This window comes from Mytilus trossulus, chromosome 6 (assembly GCF_036588685.1).
Source record: "Mytilus trossulus isolate FHL-02 chromosome 6, PNRI_Mtr1.1.1.hap1, whole genome shotgun sequence".
Lineage (NCBI taxonomy): Eukaryota > Metazoa > Mollusca > Bivalvia > Mytilida > Mytilidae > Mytilus > Mytilus trossulus.
In genome coordinates this window covers 1631505-1654076 of record NC_086378.1, presented here as the reverse complement: position 1 = coordinate 1654076, position 22572 = coordinate 1631505, and the positions used below count along the sequence as shown (strand labels likewise).

The 22572-nt window shown below is 32.1% G+C and overlaps 1 protein-coding gene across 1 annotated transcript in view; it reads right to left on the bottom strand.

Annotated features, from left to right (window-relative positions):
* Positions 1–22066, bottom strand: part of LOC134720566 (ubiquitin carboxyl-terminal hydrolase CYLD-like) — a 37205-nt gene extending 15139 nt beyond the window's left edge. Inside the window, exons 1-6 of the mRNA XM_063582890.1 lie at positions 21514–22066; positions 13881–14174; positions 12194–12332; positions 9390–9620; positions 3480–3721; positions 1201–1625 (exon numbers count right to left, since the gene is read on the bottom strand). Of these exons, the coding sequence (XP_063438960.1) occupies positions 1201–1625; positions 3480–3721; positions 9390–9620; positions 12194–12332; positions 13881–14174; positions 21514–21975 (1793 nt within the window). The 5' untranslated portion in view covers positions 21976–22066. The remainder of the gene's footprint in view (positions 1–1200; positions 1626–3479; positions 3722–9389; positions 9621–12193; positions 12333–13880; positions 14175–21513) is intronic.
* Positions 22067–22572: the final 506 nt, after the last annotated feature.

Here is a 22572-nt window from a genome sequence, read left to right as displayed (position 1 = left end):
AACAAGTTATTTTTATGTCATTATCCTAGATTCAGTACAAGGTCATCACCTGAAATGACCTGGTCATCCTAGACAACACAGATGTTGGTTCTGATAAGTTTAGAAACATAATTAGTCCCTGGATCATTAGTATTCTATATTTAAAGCTACATTAAAATTAAATCACATCTTCTAGTGATTTATTTGTACTACTTAAACAGGTGATTATTAAAGAAAGACAACTCTAACATCCAACCTTTATGGAAAAACTGTTACTTGTATGAGTGATTTAGAAAATCACTTGTTTAAGTAAGTCCCCTGACTGTTTAAAATATTCAGTTTAGTTTTCTAAATTTTTACTAATTTGTTGTTAACCCTTTAATCAAGTTTTAACCAATCTGATGATGTTTTAGCTATATATAAGAGTCTTAACTTTTTACAGTTGATTTGATGTTATATGTTTTTAAACATATATTTTTTTTTACTTTGTAGTTTAGTGTTTGTACTTATTTATGCATGTCTTTTAACATGTAAGGCACTAAGAGCATGTAGAGTGATTGTATTGCTATAAAATGACAATGACAAATTGAGTGCAATATAGCCCCACTCCTAGAGAGCAGGCATTATACCACTGTCCCAGGTTAGGGGGAGGGTTGGGATCCCCCTAACATGTTTAACCCCGGCACATTATTTATGTATGTACCTGTCCCAAGTCAGGAGCCTGTAATTCAGTGGTTGTCATTTGTTTATGTGTTACATATTTGTTTTTCATTATTTTTTTTACATAAATAAGGCCGTTAGTTTTCTCGCTTGAATTGTTTTACATTGTCTTATCGGGGCCTTTTATAGCTGACTATATGCGGTATGGGCTTTGCTCATTGTTGAAGGCCGTACGGTGACCTATAATTGTTAATGTTTGTGTCATTTTGGTCTTTTGTGGATAGATATAGGAAGATAGTTGTCTCATTGGCAATCATACCACATTTTCTATTTTATATAATATGTTATTTCTGTTATATGCTTAATTCCACATTTTGTCCTGGTCCCAACTTTGGCACACAGGTTACACTATACTTACCACCTTAAATGATTGACTTTTCTTCCCTTAGAACATCAAAAACTTCGGCACACAGGTTTTACTATACTTACCGTCTTAAAGGGTTGACTATTCCTCCCTTTAGAACATCAATTACTTCGACACACAGGTTTAACTATACTTACCATCTTAAAGGATTGACTATTCCTTCTTTCAGAACATTAATAACTTCCTCATATTCTTGATGGTCATCTAAACGTTTAGGTCTATATAATATTCCATCATATACAGTTGTAAAATAAAACATTGCAAACAAAGTAGCGTCTAAATAACAAGAGTTATGGTGACCTTGAATTCCTTTTTGTTTACCACAAATTTTTCTTCCGATTTCACTTTCACTTAAAGAATCTGGAGGAGAAATATTTCCATGAACGTCAGGAGTTTCAAAACTTCCAAAATTATTTCCTAAAGCTCCTCTTCCATGCTGATCAACAAAACGTTTATCTTTACGACACTTATAAAGAGGTACAAAAAATCCTTTTTTATCTGGACACGAGAAATAACGAATTTTCTTAAATGTTCCATCTGTACCCGCGGATATCTCCTCCTCCTGAAAAAAATAATTATACATTATAAAAAGCAACACAAAACTTAAAATCCTCATCATGTAAAAAAACACCAGACATTTAAGTTAAATCAGGTATGTGCAACTTTACTTTTACATTAAATCACTTGTGCAACTGTCATATAAGTGAGAGGTTTAGCTAGCTATAAAACCAGGTTTAATCAACCATTTTCTGCATAGAAAATGTATATTCCAATTCAGGACTATGACAGTTGTTATCCATTCGTAAGTCTTAGATATGTTAGAGCGTTTGATTTTGCAAATTTTTTTTCCCTCATCGTTAAGTATTTTTGTGATTTTTCTTTTCACTATCATTATCACTCTCATATTGGTTCTTGGGTATCAATTTTCATGGATTTCATGGGGATCAGTAAACCCAGAGTTAAAATAATGAGCACAGTTTATTCTTTTTTAAGCACACCACATCTTCCTATATCTTTGTATTCTTTCATGACTTTGGCAGTAACTTTAATGTGCATAGTGTGCATTTTTACTGAACTAGAACACACTTTTTATTTATTAGGGGCCAACTGAAGCCCCCTCTGGGTGCAAGGTTATCTTACTATGTTAAAGTTATCATGCAAAGTTGCTGACCTAATTTTGTTAAATTGTACCTGAGAAATTTGTGAAGGAAATATTTTTTGGACAACGTACTTGCAGATGGGATATGTTGATGCAAGTACAACTGCCTATCAAATATCATTGACGCCTTTAAGATGACCTTGTTTCATAGTTTACAAAAGTATGACACACTGCTAAGGCTACTGATGAAACTGCAACCTTAGTCACGCTTTTGGAACTTTGTCAAGGCAAGAAAAAATGTATAACAATTGCATACTGATATATTTGTACCATTAACTGAAAAGGACCATAAACCACCTAAAGTCAAGCAAAACTTTGAAGACATTCTATAGCTTCATTTACTTTGTTTGTCATCATAAGACACAATTATTCACCTTAAGCATGTTAAGGAAACTGATAGTTTTATTTTAGTTTTCCTTAATAAACACCTAAAAAACTGACAGGAATATATCACACTTCCACTGCACAGAAACTATGTCAATATTTTATTGTTTCGTTAAAATAAATTTGCGTTTTCCATTTAAGATTGAAACCGGCATGCATGTAAGATTGGCTAGATTAAAATAATGTAATACTTAAAGGGGCACTAGCTGTCAAATTCATTCTCATATTTGATTTATAACCATGTCAAACATTTATCAAAATTATAAAGACTAAAAATAAATATTTTACAGGGCATTGGGCTTCCATATTATGTAGCTTCCCTTAGTGCACGCCAGATGCGCGTTTCGTCTACATAAGACCCATCAGTGACGCTCATATCAAAATATTTATTAAGCCAAACAAGTACGAAGTTGAAGAGCATTGCACAAAAACTCTTGTCAGAAGTGCCAACAGACATGTGTATTTTAGTCGTGACACCATCTTATTAACTATGAAGTTGACCTGCCAAGACCTCAGATGGTCATATATAAGTGATATACACATATTTAGAAAGCAGACTCGTAGAATTGGATTTTTCTAGGTCTAATTAATTTATATTATAGATTAAAAATATGGTTTTTACCTGTATAAAAATGATTTTTTTTTAGATCAAATCAGTCAATCAAATGATTTACCATTATTTCACTTTCAATGGTGACTCACTTTTCCTTTAAATAACTGAACACTCACAATTCATTATGAAGATATCCAGGTATTGTTTGTGTTGTTGGTTTACTGTCTCATTTCCTTATATTTGTAAACAATGTATAACTCAGTTGGAAGAGTATTTTCTAGGCTTCGTTACAATTATAATGGAAAAAGTAGACAACTAACCATTTCTAAGCCAGCAATTGGCCTTGTTGGTTCCTTCTGGTCTGGCAGGGAACCAACCCACCTGATGACCCCATATAAAGGAGGATTCTGCATGACTTCAACCATAGACCCCACTTCTAGATCGGGATCAGCAGGAGGAATGGACTTCATACTTTTACGAGTCCCTGGAGGTTCAATAGACTGACTCCCGGGCTCAGAAGACTGTAGGCTCTGTTGAGATTGTTCCTTCTTCAATTTTTGATCTATAAATAGAATTTGTCAATAAATTATGTTTTGTTTTATCCATTTTACTAAGTAAATTGTCTTCCAATTTTGATCTATAAATAGAAAATTTCAATAAAATTGTATATTGTTTTATCCATTTTACTAAGTAAATTGTCTTCCAATTTTGATCTATAAATAGAATATTTCAATAAAATTGTATATTGTTTTATCCATTTTACTAAGTAAATTGTCTTCCAATTTTGATCTATAAATAGAAAATTTCAATAAAATTGTATATTGTTTTATCCATTTTACTAAGTAAATTGTCTTCCAATTTTGATCTATAAATAGAATATTTCAATAAAATTGTATATTGTTTTATCGATTTTATTTAGTAAATTGATATGTCCTGTTCTTGACTTCCTTGATCTTTAAATCAGAAGAAATATATATCTATATATTTACCGGTATACAAGAAGATCTTTAAACAAGAAGTATTATCTGCTAGTATATCAACTGTTGACATTCCTAATGTATGAGTCTGATTCATATATAAATCAAGGTTGCTAGACTTACTGTGTGCATCCTTGAATCTAGTTACATAATAATAAATTATTTGGTTTCCAAAATCTGACCTCAGATAGATGTAAAACATAGTAAAACTAGTTGTAGGTAAAAACATATAAAACCATTGAAGGAATTAAAAATAAAAATATATACTGGTAAAATGACTTTAATTCTAGGGCACATAGTCAGTCTTTCCAGGATGTACCTGCATAACAATTTATATTTTTATAATTTTATGTCTATAAGAATTAACTGTGGATAGATGCATACATTTGAATGCCAATGCATTCAGTGTTCCATTAGGTCCCTTAACTTTGTTGATTGTCAGGTCCCTTTTGGTAAAACAGCTCCTTATAACAACATCTTTTGACATCCTTGGTTTTCAAATGTTTAGGTTTAAGTATTCCTGATAAAGGTAAATCAAGAGGTGTGCTACAGATGCACAAAATTATAAGGTGTTTGAATAGAGAATGGAAAGGGTGAATGTGTCAAAGAGACATCAACACGACAAAAGAGCAGAAAACAGCCTAAGGCCTTATGGGTCTATGGGTCTTAAATGCGACAAGAATATACCTCACTTTGAGACGTACTTCAAGTGAATGTTATTTTCATTTAGATAAGACTTCATTCATGCCTCATAAATATACTTACAGTACATAGTTAGATCAAATTCAGATCTCATCTCACAAACTGAGGTAACATAAGTCTTGTCCCATAATTCTATTGTTTCTTCTAGTTTTTACTTCCCATTGAGTGTTATGTAAACTGAGAAACACGAAAAAACCAAAACAGACAACTAGAACATGCGTATTTGAAACTGAGAAGGATTTTGTTATCTCTTGCTTTAATCAAATATGCCCCTAACACATTTATATTTTTTCTGTTTTGTTCACACATCGTTGTCAATATGATGGAATTTTATGTGACTGTCATACAAGTGAGAGGTTTAGCTAGCTACAAAACCTGCTTTAATCCACCTTTTTTAACATAAGAAAATGTGTGTACCAAGTCAGGAATATGACAGTTGTTGTCCATTCGTTTGAAGTGTTTTATCATTTGATTTTGCCATTTGAAAAGGAACCTTCCTTTTAGAATTTTCCTTGGAATTCAGTATTTTTGTGATTTCACTTTTTACATAACTCCTTTATTTATATGATAGACAGACACTAAAATAATTCTATATTTATTTTTTCAAATTTACTTTCAATAGTTCAATGTATGCACACAATTTAAAGTTTTGAAAATAGATGCACCCTCATCATGCTCATTACTAAATATAATAAAATATATATTGTTATAGAAAGGGATATTTCATAAGATAATATTTTGATTCAAATTCAAACATTTAGGAGTATAATAAGAAAAGAATGAAAATGAATTTGGTTTTTTATATAAATTTGTTATTTATAATTTTATACCATTTTATACAAATTTTACAGAGTCTAACAGATATCCCTTCAGTTGATTCTTTTGGAGACTTTTTGTGGTCATAATTTTTATAAAGAAAAACTTCGACACACACTGACTCAATATCAAATGTTTGAAAGTAAAATTCTTATCATTTTATTCATTTATGATACTGTCAATCCAGAAATTAATGTGTGGTTTTCCATTGAGATTTTTGAACAACTTTTGTTATTGAGGACCACCCTCCTTTCACATTATTTGATTAACAAAAGTCTCATAATATTTATGAATTTACTGTATTTTTTATTTATTTATTTTTCATTTTTTGTTTGCTAAAGGAAGTAAGTCAAATTATTTGATTAATTATCTTCCTTAAGATTAAAAGAAAATGACACTTTTCAAAAATGTATTACCGTCGTGAATTAGTTTTTGCCACAAATTTAAACAAAGGTGTTAAAAAGTTATAATGAATACAATTTCCACAAATTTAGGAAATTCCGCTTATTGAATTTTAATGACCACAAAGGAATATTTGATTATTTATTGCATAAATTATTAATAAAGTTTAAAATATAGAACATGGGTTTTGAAAATTGTTATTTTTGGAAAATAAACAATTTGAGAGTCACATTTATGGATATTAGGCAATATCCTACATGTATACACACAGTGGGTGATTTAAAAGAGATGATTAAATAACAGATTAAATGTCATTTTTTATGAATGAAAACAAGGAAGTAAATAACAAAATAAATAATTAAACACTTCACTGAAGACTAAAACATTCCAATTTAAATCTATATCAGGAGAGAAGGGGTTCTTCCTAAATCAATGTTTCAACGATTTATCATGATGCTTTGAGCTGTTCACCAGACATGGAGAAAATAGAAATTGAAATGACAAACAAATGAAATTTTAAAGCACCTTTTACAAGCAATCTACTCCACATATTCAATATGGAATATCATAAGTCCCACTCCCCCAAACATGGTCCCCTATTTCATATTTTCCTGATTATTGAGCTCACTAGACAAGCTAGAGGGTTAAATGAATATATATATATATTTGGATCTGATAAGAAATGAAGGTGCTTTCGCAACCAAAAAAAACAAACTAATTTAATATGGAATATTTTTTATCCTTCACCAAAAATGTTCTTCATTTCAGATATTCTTTATTATTGAATTATTCAAGGTTTTGATGAACAGAAACCTTTATACAAATTTGAAAAGGATATGATTAGACAAAAAGTTGGCACCTTGAGAACAAAAATAATATAGGATACTCACTGATATAACACCCCTCCCTCTCCCCCCAATAAAAAAAATAAGCATATTTACATGGACATGATAAATTTTGGTTACTATATCTCATTGTTTTTGCGACATGACTTGCAAAACCACCAAACAGGGTATGAAACAAATTTGGTGGGAGAAGAAATAAAATAATCAGAATAAATACAATAGGTCTTTCCTCAGAATAGTGAAAAAAACTAATAAAAGTTCATTTAAAATTTTATAAAGCAAGTGAACCTTGAAAACTAGGTCAATTTAAACTAATGTAACCTGGATCAAAACTCTCTCTAGTAAGACATCACCAGTGTCTACAAAGGACTTTCTCGCTCTTTTAGTTTTGAAATATATTTTTTTTCAACTAATTTTTGCAATAGACCTTTGATTTTATGCCATCAGAAACATTAATATTATATACCATGTTGCTATGTGTCTGCCATTACTGGACATTACAAAAGTTCATGTAAAATTTTGACGTCATAGTAGAAAATATCTGATGCCACAATGAAAAAGTGATTGTTGTATGATGTCAAATATTCAAGCGGGACAGACTCTTGGGTCAAGAGGGACATATTTCCAAATAGCAGTAAGGTGTATTGTATCTAGAATGATTGTGATTTGGGTTCAATATATGTAATATATCAATTGTCCTATAAAACCAACCTATGATCTTACTGTACTTAATGCCTTCAATGACCTTCAATAGTTTAAGGTTTGAAATAAACACTCTTATGTAACTAACTGATGACATCATAGACACGTGTAGAACATGTTTCCGTAAACAAATACATCAGTATCACATAACAATGACTAACTCATTAAGGGTGGCTTTTAAACATAGCATTGAAGAATAAGGAAATCTACTGTTATCACCCTTAACCTGTCATTGTCATTGATAACAATAGAAGAGTAGGTGTAGCCATGCTGATATTATATAATATTCTTCCTAGATGGAACATTCCAGTACATTGTGTAGTACAATTTCAATAGATATATGGCTTGTATAGAAAATCAACCATTAAATATTGCCCTTTCTGAACTGTAAAATCACCTTTTAGTTACAAAATAGTTTAAGCTATTAATAGAGTCAAACCAAAGGTAAATGATCAGTATGATACTATAGGGGTTCTGAGGTAAATAACATATTAAAACACAGATACATGTCTCACTTGTCAACTTTATTAACTGTTGATATCACTGACATCAATTCTTGCAGGCGAAACAAACCTTTATAGACAATAGTATCAAAAGCAAGATTTGACAAATCTTTGATCTGTATCTACCTCCTCGATGCGTCACTGATGAGTCTTTTGTAGACAAAACTAGTGTCTGGCGCAAATATAATTTTTCAATCCTGGTATCTATGATCATGATGAACAGTTTATTTCCATATATAGGATTAATTTATTTTCTAGAGTATCAATTTTCATGGATTGAGGAAAAATTGAATTATTGTGGATATTTGATTTAAAAGTTTTGTCAAAGTCATCAAACAAGTCTAGTATAAATAATTTGTTTTTTGTTAAACATTCAAATTTGTGGAAAACCATTAGTCAAGAAATCAACAAAAAGTGTTACCAAACAAAAGATAATGCATCCACAGTATTGATGAAGAGATCCCCTTAATCATACCCTATGAACAGGCCAGCTTATGTTGTGTTTTACATAAAAAAAGACTCTCAAAGAAGATGTGGCATGATTGCCAATGAGAAAGCTCTTCACAAGAGACCAAATGACACAGAAGTCCATACCGCATATTCAGCTATAAAATGCCCCCAAAAAATAAATGTAAAACAATTAGATGAGAAAACTCGAACCAGGAACCTTTGTTTTAGAAGTTGGATGCGTTAACCACTACACAACAGCTTATGCTAGATTTTCTGTCATGTGACTTACTCATCCAATACTTGTATAATTGCTTTCTACTAGGTCCTATGTTACATGACTTACTTATTTGATACTCATATAATGGGTTCATGCTAGGCTCTCTATGACTTACTTATTTGATACTCATATAATGGGTTCATGCTAGGTCCTCTATGACTTACTTATTTGATACTCATATAATGGGTTCATGCTAGGCTCTCTATGACTTACTTATTTGATACTCATATAATGGGTTCATGCTAGGTTCTCTATGACTTACTTATTTGATACTCATATAATGGGTTCATGCTAGGCTCTCTATGACTTACTTATTTGATACTCATATAATGGGTTCATGCTAGGTCCTCTATGACTTACTTATTTGATACTCATATAATGGGTTCATGCTAGGCTCTCTATGACTTACTTATTTGATACTCATATAATGGGTTCATGCTAGGTTCTCTATGACTTACTTATTTGATACTCATATAATGGGTTCATGCTAGGCTCTCTATGACTTACTTATTTGATACTCATATAATGGGTTCATGCTAGGCTCTCTATGACTTACTTATTTGATACTCATATAATGGGTTCATGCTAGGTTCTCTGGATTCTTCAATATACGCCTTTTGTGGTATTGGTTTGACTGGTGAGACAAACTGAGGTCTGTTGGATGTGTGAACTTCTACTTCTACTTGTTGTGAGTTAGGTATAACTCTCTCAATTGTCTCTGGAACTTTTATGTCTTCCGGGGGTAACGCCACCACTTCTGGTTGTGGTGAGCCATAAGCAAAAGTGTCTGACAAAAAGTAAATAATGAATTATTAGAATGTTTTACAATATCATCAAATTAATAAATATCTATAAATATTCATAAAAAAGCCTATGATAACAAGAACTACCAATTTACTTGAATTTTTGACATCTGGAAAAAAACTGTGGATTGATAATTATTAGTTGGATACCAAAGGAGTAGGTTCGGTAAGGCCCTAAAATGCCCCCACCCCCATTTTAGCTTAAATTTCAAATAAGGATTTATTAACCAATATCACAATGAATCATAGCTAATCTAGTCCAAAATTATTAAACCAGATGCTCCGCAGGGCGTAGCTTTATACGACCGCAGAGGTTGAACCCTGAATGGTTGGGGCAAGTGAGGACACAACATTCAAGCTGGATTCCGCTCTAAATTTGGATTGTGATTAAATAGTTGACACAGCATAGGTTTCTGACACAGAATGAATGTATTCAAATGAACTTAAAATTTTTGTTTTCTCTTTAATAGAGCAATTCACTATGCTGTTGAATATTAATCCTCTCAAAAAAATGTTTGAAGAAATTTTCTTTTTATTTATGAAATTTCAAATGAGAAAAATTTAACCCAATTTTTTATTCACATCCCCCTTTCCCTTATTCCAAAACTAATTTCAATTAAAATATTCTAATGGAGTTTGCAACAATTACTACTCATTTAAATACATGATGTAAAAAACTGCTTGTTATCACTGAATGGTAAAGATTATTTAAATTTATCAGTTGGTAGTAAAAAGTGAATATACATTGTATATTGTATATAACAAAGATTTAAGTTGATTCTGGACAAAGAAAGATAACTCCAATTAAAAAAAATTCTTGCAGATATTTCTTGCTTACTATACTGGACAAAGAAAGATAACTCTTAATTAAAAAAAAAATTGCTATTTCACAATGTTGTGAAATTAGATATTTCTTGCCATTGCACAATACTGTGCAATTGAAAAGACTTGCTATTGCACAATACTTAATATAATAATTTTAGATCCTGATTTGGACCAACTTGAAAACTGGGCCCATAATCAAAAATCTAAGTACATGTTTAGATTCAGCATATCAAAGAGGCCCAAGAATTTAATTTTTGTTAAAATCAAACTTAGTTTAATTTTGGACCCTTTGCACTTTAATTTAGACCAATTTTAAAACTGGACCAAAAATTAAGAATCTACATACACAGTTAGATTTGGCATATCAAAGAACCCCAATTATTCAATTTTTGATGAAATCAAACAATGTTTAATTTTGGACCCCGATTTGGGCCAACTTGAAAACTGGGCCAATAATCAAAAATCTAAGTACATTTTTAGATTCAGCATATCAAAGAACCCCAAGGTTTCAATTTTTGTTAAAATCAAACTAAGTTTAATTTTGGACCCTTTGGACCTTAATGTAGACCAATTTGAAAACGGGACCAAAAATTAAGAATCTACATACACAGTTAGATTCGGCATATTAAAGAACTCCAATTATTCAATTTTGATGAAATCAAACAAAGTTTAATTTTGGACCCTTTGGGCCCCTTTTTCCTTAACTGTTGGGACCAAAACTTCCAAAATCAATACCAACCTTCCTTTTATAGTCATAAATCTTGTGTTTAAATTTCATAGATTTCTATTTACTTATACTAACGCTATGGTGTGAAAACCAAGAAAAAAGCTTATTGGGTCCCTTTTTGGCCCCTAATTCCTAAACTGTTGGGACCGAAACTCCCAAAATCAATACCAACCTTCCTTTTGTGGTCATAAACATTGTGTTTAAATTTCATTGATTTCTATTTACTTTAACTAAAGTTATTGTGCAAAAACCAAGAATAATGCTTATTTGGGCCCTTTTTTGGCCCCTAATTCCTAAACTGTTGAAAATAAAACTCCCAAAATCAATCCCAACCTTTCTTTTGTGGTCATAAACCTTGTGTCAAAATTTCATAGATTTCTATTAACTTAAGCTAAAGTTATAGTGCGAAAACCAAGAAAATGCTTATTTGGGCCCTTTTTGGCCCCTAATTCCTAAAATGTTGGGACCAAAACTCCCAAAATCAATACCAGCCTTCCTTTTATGGTCATAAACCTTGTGTTAAAATTTCATAGATTTCTATTCACTTTTACTAAAGTTAGAGTGCGAAAACTAAAAGTATTCGGACGACGACGACGACGACGCCAACGTGATAGCAATATACGACGAAATTTTTTTCAAAATTTGCGGTCGTATAAAAATTAATCTTTCTTTTTTTAAAGTTTCTGTGCAACAAAACCAGGTTTAAATCCACCATTTTCTACATGTAGCAAGTCAGGAATATGACAGTGAGTGTTATCCTTTTGTTCAGTTTGATGTGTTTTAGCTTTTGATTAATTTAAGGGAGGTTTCATTTTGAATTTTCCTCAGAGTTCAGTATTTTTGTGATATTACTTTTTTCAGAAGGTCTAATGATAATTTATATGATCTAACTATAATTTTGGAAGGTTTTATAATATTTGACAAGGTCTAATCATGAATAAGAAGGTTTAATGATAACTTACAAGGTCTGATGCTATTTAAATAATCTAACATAGTTGTCCTTACCTGCAGTTGGGGCCTGCATGGCCAGATACTCTTCTGCTTTCATAAGTCCCATGATTGGTACCAGGGAAGCATGCTGTGGTTTAGCGTGGAACAGTCTGTGACTCTTATATTTCCCTGTACCTGAACCAACAGGGTTTACCTAGAAGTATTGATAAAAACTTTACCAAGAAATATGGACTAAATTGTGAAAATATACAACTGTATGAAAACAAATGTTTTACAACTAAACAAACAAGAATATTTGTCTTAAGGTGGTACCTAATACTACAGGGAGATAACTCTGTTATATCAGCTTAACATTTAAATTACGTTGAATTGTGAGGCAATGTAAAGCTTCTCAATGATCAAAATTAGTGTTTGTCAAACTGCTATATAACCAGTGTAATTTTACTGATAAAACACTTGGTTCAAATTTTTAGAATTTTTTTATATTTTTGTAAAAGGGTCAAAGTAAATACTTTGTCAAAATTTTATGTAAATCAAATGAGCCAAATTAATTTTAGGGAAAGTGTTGGGTACCACCTTAAGAATGAATCTGATGAGTTGGGTCCACTTGAAATGATTTTTAACCTAATGTTTTATTTCTTCCAGTTTAATCACTGTCCATCTTTAGAGTTTATTGATACTTACAACAATGTTAAATTAACCATAATTATAAATATATATATATATATATATATACAACTCGTCTAAACATCAACCCAACAATGTTAGATCTGTAAATTTGCTTTCGCAAATTTTTGGTTCTTCCCTCGCCGGGATTCGAACCCATGCTACTGTGATATCGTGACACCAAATCGCCTGCACTGCAGCCGTCCCGCTAGACCACACGACCACCTGGGCTCTCAAAAAAAGAGCTTTCGGTGGCCATATGTTACCTTTCCACGTCAGTTTTAATCTAGCGGCGTACTACAGTACATGATATATAAGGCATGAAGATGTTATTGTTACAGATCAGCTAAATTATCTATAGTAAAGGATCCTACAAATTAATGTAAGATACAGTCACAGAAAATAATTATATTCATAAGTACGTCTGAGTCAGTGACAACCCTACAACAGATGTATCCATCGGATCGCCATCAATGATGGTGATACATGGCTGTGTACATAATGTATATACAACTCGTCTAAACATCAACCCAACAATGTTAGATCTGTAAATTTGCTTTCGCAAATTTTTGGTTCTTCCCTCGCCGGGATTCGAACCCATGCTACTGTGATATCGTGACACCAAATCGCCTGCACTGCAGCCGTCCCGCTAGACCACACGACCACCTGGGCTCTCAAGTATATATATATATATATATGTACTAGCTTATGTACATGTATGAATGTCACAAATAGAAACTAGGATCCTTGTAGTTTTGTGCATGTTTTTGGGTTTTTTTACATTTATTTTGGTTTTACATGTATGTGAATGCCTGGAACACAATGGTAAATATCATTGTCATGACTAGACTGTGTCCTTTGAATTTTCCAATGACACCAAGATAATACAAAGAAGTACTGATCTATTTGATTTGAAAATTACCCCCCTTTTTCATTACAAATCATGCAAAAACAAGTTTTGTCATTCTTTGTATATAGGTGCTAAGTCTGACAATGATTTGGCCTGTAAGTGACTAGTCTGGTGTACATGAAAAAAACGGTTTTTGTTAAAAAAACTGATAAAATTATTACTTACGAATTCCACTCCAACAGTAATATCATTCCTGCGTGAGTCTGGTAATACTCCAACCCACTTGACCTCTCCATACTCAGGTCCATTGTCACTCAGCCAGACAATCTGGTTACCGATCCTTAGACCACATTCGGCTATTTCCTGTCGTAAACTTGCAGTAGCTGTATTTACAGCATGTCTAGATGTTGGGTCAGCTCGGATCTTATGTAGAGGTACGAACACACCACAGTTTGGTTCACAAGTGAAGAACCGTTTCTTACGGAACACTCCATCACAAGTACCTTTACCTCTATGTTCCTGTAATACACAAAGTCATAGGTTAGTGAGGTTAATGTTTTTTAAACATACAGTCAAACCTGCATTGAAGGTCACTTCTATTAAGCAAAAACCTGTCTTGTCAGGTCACAATCTTCTTGAGGGGGGATAGGACCTTTATCGGGACTCCGTGATTGACTGTTTTTAAGCTCAGGATTTCGGGATTGATCCTTTTGGGATCCGGGAATTCTTTTTTTTTTCGGATTTCGAGATGCCAGGATTTACTTTATTTAATTTCGGGACCTTGGGATTGAGTGTTTTTAAGCCCGGGATTTCGGGATCAGGACCCCTCCTATCCCCCCTCCTTCTTGTTCCACTGTAGTACATGTAGTAATACTGTGGATTTATCATAATTCGTTAGATACCAATTTTCATGGATTGCCTGGTTACCCAGGAATCTACATGTATAGTTGATAATTTTGTGTCATTTGGTCTCTTGTGGAGATTTGTCTCATTGGCAATCATACCACATCTTCTTTTAAATATTCACCACTCTGAGTCATGACAAGAGGGACAGATCATCAATTTGCTTGTACTCAATTGATAAAGCAGTTATGACTCGTATATTGTATCAACCATTTTTAGAACACCAATGACTGACCATGTTGTGTGCTTGGTGACAAAAGATCAAAGTCTCATTTGTCAATGCAACAAATCTTTTCAAATTATCAAGACAAGCATGCATAGAGAAAAATTCTGTGTGAAAATTTGAAAATGTACAGGTCTATCCTAGGGTCTATCATACAAGATTCTGCAGAATAATACCTGTTTTTTAATACATAAAGCAGGCCTTCTAGATCAATGCAAGCTTGCACAATATCTTAAAGCAAGCCTATGTGACATACAGATTTGATAGTATGCCAAATAAATTACGCCTACATACATTTGTAAATCTTACGATTTTCAAAAAATCAACTACGGAAGTTACAAACAGAAATGATTGCAATGACATTAAAAAAAAAGCATCATTTACCCCGTGACATGGTGTACCACTCCTTAAAATAGTGGTCTGATTTAACAATAAAAAACACAGATTTGGTTTTCCGTAATAGGTCAAAATATAGGTGACACTATATGATAACTTAATGTAGTCAAAAGCTAAGAAAACTTCCTTAAGTATGTTAAGTCGATTCATCTAGTTTCAATGCGGTGAAATTCTGGTTAAACCAGACACCAGGACATTTTTCTCGAAAGAAAAGTAAAATAATTACAATTCTATCAAGTTATAAATAGATCTCCAACATTCCTGACCTGTAGAAATCCATTTACAAATTTTATGAATGAAAAATTTTCAAAAAGGTATGCCCCTGTATGCAGGAAATACATGTTCAGTTGGTGGTGATAATGTTTTGTGATTTATTTTGCAATTTTTTTGGAGATCATTGTGTATAAGTCTGATATCCAGAAAATTAATGACTTTAATTTCAGAATTGATAACATTCAAAATAATCAGATTATAGTCATCAATTTTCTGGATATCAGACTTACACAATGACCTCCAAAAACATTGCAAAATAAATCACAAAACATTATTCCAAAAATGGAAGTTGTAAGTTAAAACTAAGCTCTTGGCAAGCATGGCAAGTGTATTCGACTCTTATCTTAATAGACTGTAATTGCCAGTTTTTGTGTAAAGATATATCCTATTTTAAGCAACAAATTAAATAAACAATATATTTTTGACACAGATATTCCAAAAGACCAAAAAAAATCAACACAATATTTTTATGCATTGATTCCTGCATTTTGGATTCTATACATTTGTAAGTTTTGTTTGCAGAAATCTGAAGAAAAAGTTGTTATTAGTTCAATTAAGAATTGAATGCTTCTTTTTGTGAATTTATTGGGGTGTAAAAGCGTTGACCGAAGTACATTTTGTATGAAGCGCAGAAGCGCTTCATTCTAACTAGAGGCTCCAAAGAGCCTGTGTCGCTCACCTTGGTCTATGTGAATATTAAACAAAGGACGCATTTGAATTCATGACAAAATTGTGTTTTGGTGATGGTGATGTGTTTGTATATCTTACTTTACTGAACATTATTGCTGCTTACAATCATTCTATCTATATTGAACTTGGCCTAAGAGCTTCAGTGGAAAATGTTAGTTAAAATTTACAAATTTTATGAAAATTGTTAAAAATTGACTATAAAGGGCAATAACTTCTAAAGGGGTCAATTGACCATTTAGGTCATGTTGACTTATTTTTAGGTGTTACTTTGCTGTACATTGTTTCCCTTTACAGTTTATCTCTATCTATAATGTATAATAATATTCAAGATAATAACAAAAAACGGCAAAATTTCCTTAAAATGACTAATTCAGGGGCAGCAACCTAACAGCAGTTTGTCCAATCCATCTGAAAATTTCATGGCAAATAGATCTTGACCTGATTAACAATGTTATTCCCTGTTAGATTTGCTCTAAATGCTTTGGTTTTTGAGTTATAAGCAAAAAACTGCATTTTACCCCTATGTTCTATTTTTAGCCATGGCGGCCATCTTTGTTGGTTGGCCAGGTCACGCCACACAATTTTTAAACTAGATACCCCAATGATGATTGCGGCCAAGTTTGTTTAAATTTGGCCTGGTAGTTTCAGAGGAGAAGATTTTTGTAAAAGATTACCAAGATTTACGAAAAATGGTTAAAAATTGACTATAAAGGACAATAACTCCTAAAGTGGTCAACTGACCATTTTGGTTATGTTGACTTATTTGTAGATTTTACTTTGCTGAACATTATTGCTGTTTACAGTTTATCTCTATCTAGAATAATATTCAAGATAATAACAAAAAACAGCAAAATTTCCCTAAAATTACCAATTCAGGGGCAGCAACCCAACAACAGGTTGTCCGATTCATCTGAAAATTTCAGGGCAGTTAGATCTTGACCTGATGAACATTTTTACCCCACGTCAGATTTGCTCTAAATGCTTTGGTTTTTTAGTTATAAGCCAAAAACTGCATTTTACCCCTATGTTCTATTTTTAGCCGTGGCGGCCATCTTGGTCGGTTGGCGGGGTCATTGGACACAATTTTTAAACTAGATACCCCAATGATGATTATGGCCAAGTTTGGATAAATTTGGCCCAGCAGTTTCAGAGGAGAAGATTTTTGTAAAAGTTAACGACGACGGACGACGACGGACGCCGACGGACGACGCCGGACGCCGGACGCCAAGTGATGAGAAAAGCTCACTTGGCCCTTCGGGCCAGGTGAGCTAAAAATGTAGCACGGTCAACGCTTTTAAAACCCTATAAAGTTACAAAAAGAAGCATTCAATACTTATAATTACATTTTTTAGCTAAGATAATTATAAAAACACGATTTTCATGAAGTTAAATTTTTAAATTCACCTGTGCACTTTATTGTGGGACCTCGTGTCATCATGAATGAAATGTTATTGTCTCATGCAACTGCTTACGGAATAACATGTGATATGCAATTAGCCAATCAGAATAACGTATTATAATGAAACATACATCTAATGTAATTATTTGGGTATAGGTGAAAAATGAATAAAACAATGAATGTTTAAATTTATATCTGATAAACCAAAATTGAAGGATAGGTGGATTGAAAAAGTTTGATGCCCTAAAACATCATGTTAAATACATGTAAAGCAACTGAAATATGCATTGAAAGTTTTATTCATCAGAACTTTTTGAAATTATAAAAAAAAAATGGGTTTCATAAAATAAATCCCTAAATATATAGATAATTGTATATCATGTATGTTCATGATGTTGGACTGTACATGACTGTCATGACTGTATGCTGTCTGTAAATTTTTTTTTTTTTATATAAATGTTTCTTTTGGGATAGCATAACATGGGGTATTTTCATGGAGTTTTGAAAATATATACTGTACAAAATCATGAAAATGTATAAAACTTCACTAGGATCCTTTTTTCAAAGAATTTGAATTTCATGACCTGCATAACCTTCCTTTACTTTAACATACATGTACATTTGTAATTTGATACTCTAGTCTGCTTCACTTGTTTTCATTGGTGGAAATTTCCATCCAGGACAAATTATATGATGAATTTAAATTTTAAAAGAAGAAAATGATGTATGTACATGTATCTACAATGTACTCTGTATATGTAGTATGATAAATTGATTGCTTCATTGAATGTAAGTAACTAAAACATCTGCACGATTACAAAATTAGAAAATGTAGAATGAAATAAATATTGTCTTTTAATTTCTAGTATTAACCTGACATAAAAAAAATTTAAATAATTATAAACTACATGTATCATGTGTATAGTTACATGTAAAAAGTCTTATATATATATTTGTACAATGCACTCTTACATTGTCACATTTGTATAAACATGATAAATAATTATTAAGGTCTTTCCTCTCCGTGAGGAAAGACCTTATTGTTTTTCGCATGTTTTTTTTTTTTTTTTTTTTTTTTTTTTTTTTTTTTTTTCATCCAGCATTTGTTTGACATGGCCTCCCCTCGTTTCTATTGAAGTTATCAAAACCAAATATGGACCATCGGTAGACCTCATTATGAAGTATTACCAGATGAGGCTGTGTAGGATTTCATCATCCCCTTTAGAAGTTATCTCCCTTTTATTGATTTTTTTCAACATGACCCCCCCTCGTTGTTTTTAAAGATATCATGATCTTATTTGGACAATAGGTACATCTCATCATGATGTATTACCATATGAGGCTGCATAGAATTTCATCATCCCCTTTGAGAGTTATTTCCCCTTGAAACAATTTCTTTCCTTTGCTCATTTCTCAAAAAATGTTAGAGATAGAATCGATTTGAAAACGGCAACATGTACAGGAACAGATGGCAATGTTAATGAACATATACAATCATTTTGTTATTATCCCTTATAAGGAGTTATTCCCCTTGAAAAATTGTATACAATTTTAGAAAAAATCTATTGCAAGAACCTGAAGTCGTAGAGACTTGGGACCTTCACCAATAATCTTTAATTCATGTGACCTTCAATATGCACCCAAGGTCAAAGGTCACAGAGTGCAAAAAAAAATTACGCTGCAATTTCAAGCTTACATATTAGGAAAACGATAAGACTTTGCTGCCTACATACAGCGTATAAAATGTTCCTCTCGACGAACTCTACAATTTATATAATAAGCCCAAAAATGTCCGACCGTCTGTTCAAAAGTTACGACGGGATGATTCTTAAAAGTATAGTATTGTGTGTATATCTTTTTAAAGGTAACAGATATCAACCTACTATAAACTGCAAAGATGATCAGTAGTTCAAGACCTTCAATTTGAGGTCAATGTCAGGTCATGATGAAATTTCACCTTGACCTTCACATTATACTATGACCTTGACCTTGTGACATTTGAAAGGTCAAGTGGTCCTGAGTTGAATGGTGATAGTCCCATGTCTCTACGACTTCCGGTTCTCAAGTTTTGTATTGCATCATATATTTGATGATTAATTGTGACCTTGGTGAACTTTGAAATTGTCCACATTCTTTTTCTATAATGTTGTCCTTCAACTGTAGATCATTTATCATTTAACAGATTTGAGATATCTATTGTCGTTTTAGAGATAATGCAGTTTGAAGTTTTGCGAGCGGAGGCATGTATTTCTGAATCATCAAGAGCTTACCACGAAAAATGTTTTAGAAATTGAAGAGGTTGACATAGTTATGTGTTTGACCAAATACCAAAAACATTCCATGGAAAAAAACACCAAAAAATCAATTTGAAATTTTCATGTTTTGCATTGACTTTGTAAGTTTCATAACTTCTATTAATATAGTTGATATTGCATCATTATTTGCACTTTGTCAAATGGGGTCATCTGATATATCAAATTGAAGGTCTTAATAAACTCTACTTAAAAAATGAAAATTTTAAACCCCCTTTTCATCCCAGGGGGAAGGGTGGGGTCATTTAGTGCAAACATTCAAATTTCTCAGATGGTAAGGTTGTCGCATATCAAATGAAAGAACATAAAGCGTACATTTCAAATTTCAAATTGACGTCCCCCAAAAATTGGTTGGATGGGGTCATTGAGTGCAAAATATAAATTTTCTTTTACGATAGGGTTGTTGTATATCAAATGAAAGGTCATGATGTATACATTTGAAATATCAAATTCCCAACCTCCAAAAATTGGTTGGATGAGGTTATTAAGTGCAAAAATCAAACTTTTTAAAACATGGCGTTGTCGCATATCAAATGAAAGCTCATCTACCCTGTGTTACATATATCATACTTCCGATCTAAAAAATGTAGGCGGATGAGGTCATTAAGTGTAAAAAGCGAAAAGTTACAGAAGGTATGCTTGTCGTATATCGAACGAAAGGTCGTACAAAGAACATTACGAAAACATCACTTTTACAGGAAAGACCTTTCAATTGTTTTACAAACAATTGAGATACTAGTATTTTTGTATATATTCTAACAAATGAACAAAATTGTCTGGGTTCATTGTCCTTTTCCTTAATTTTAGCGACAAACAGGAATCTGTAATAGGTATACTGTAAATTTTGAAATTATTGCAATGTTTTTATTAATGCCAAAATTAGACAGGTTTAATTTTTATTATCATGATAATCGCAATAATTTAAACTGACATTTTCAAAATTTTATAAGATTTAATAGGATATTTCTCAATACAAATGCAATATTTCAAAAATTAAGATTGCATTGTAGTATAAAATGACAAAATTGCAATAATAAATGAACCCAATAATTTCTTCGTTAATTGTATTTTAAACAGAAGATAACATATTTCATGTATTGGTTTGCTCTGTACACATTTTTAAACAAGTTCCATAAATTAGGAATTAAATTGACTTATTAAATTATTTTGAAAAGATGACTGCATGTTTTAATTTTAAAATGATTTTAATAGGTTTTAAAATGTACAGGTACTTTCATTAAATAAGTATGTCTTTTGAACTGACACCTCATATTGCATGTTTTACCAAAATAAACTGTATTGTAATAAATGAGACTTCTAAATTCAGTGTATCTTTGTCTTACCTGTTATTTCCTGACCTATGACATAATTTAATTCAAACTTTCCATCTTTTATTTTACTTTCTGTTTCTATCTAAAAAATGTTTTAATAACCGAGAGCCATTTTGAATGTTTTGTAAAGCTTGCATTATCAAGTAAAGAGACATGGGACTAACTTTGTAATGTCCAAAACATGTTTAACAGAGAGACATGTGCAGACACTTTTAAATATTTGTATTTAATGTAATATCTCGAATAAATCCGGATATTGTTATCCGGTATTGTTCCGCTATTAGTATTTTATGATAAACCTCTGAAATATTTTTAGGATAGGGCTTCTTACCGGAGCTAATTCGACTCCAAATTGGATTCCTTTTTGTCCTGGTAGCTCTCCTCTATACCTGAGAAGGCCCTGTAACTCAGGGTGACCTTTTAAATAAACAATAACTCCATCTCCAACCTTTAAATTGAGGCCCTCTTGAAGCCAATTACTGTTCATGTAAACTGCAATCCTTTCACTACATACTGGGATGGGCTGTAATAATTGTAGTTCCAATCTATCAATTTGTTTTATTTCATCGAATACTGGTTTACATTCTACTTCGATGTTTTCCGGTTCTAATGTTTCTAGGGTCCAAATTGCAATGCCATTTTCGTCCCTCTCACTATCGCTTACTCTAAGCAGAAGTGTGCCAGCTAGGACTTCCACACGAGAATATGATTTTCTAAGAATTCCTGACTCCTTCTTTTTTCCTATCTTTGTAGTAAGAAGTATATAGTATTCATCTTGAGGATATTCAGACATATCCAGTCCTATTTCATCGACATTTGTTTATATTCGTGGCATCATCAAACGGGAATCATTATCGAACTTTGGGGAACTCCAAAACGCTATAAATAGGCTGATACGTCATAATACCACAACAACAAAAGACAACGAACGACATATGATACCGTGAATCAGTCTTTTTACGCAAGGATGTGTATACTATACAAATCCTTGTTTTACGTAAAAAGAAAATAACACAATTCAACTGTCATTCATGTTTATTTCGAGTATATTAAGTTTGAGGTGTGGATGGGGTTTACAAAAAAGATGAAGATGGGCGAAAAATATAAAGAATATAGAAAAAATGAATGAAAAACCGGTGATAGAGCCAATAGTTATTAGGCACTGGCTATGGTTACATGGAAATGTAACAATAATAACAAGAGGCCCTCAAAAGCCTAAATCGCTCACCTTAATTCTTTCGGTTAAATCTCTCATCAATGATTATTTTGGCTTTTCAATTTATTTAAATGTTCTTTGGATCGTCCTATTTTCTTCAAAAGCCAAAAAAAATAATCATTTTCTCCTATGTTCTATTTTAGCCATAGGAGCTATGTTTCTTGACATACAAGA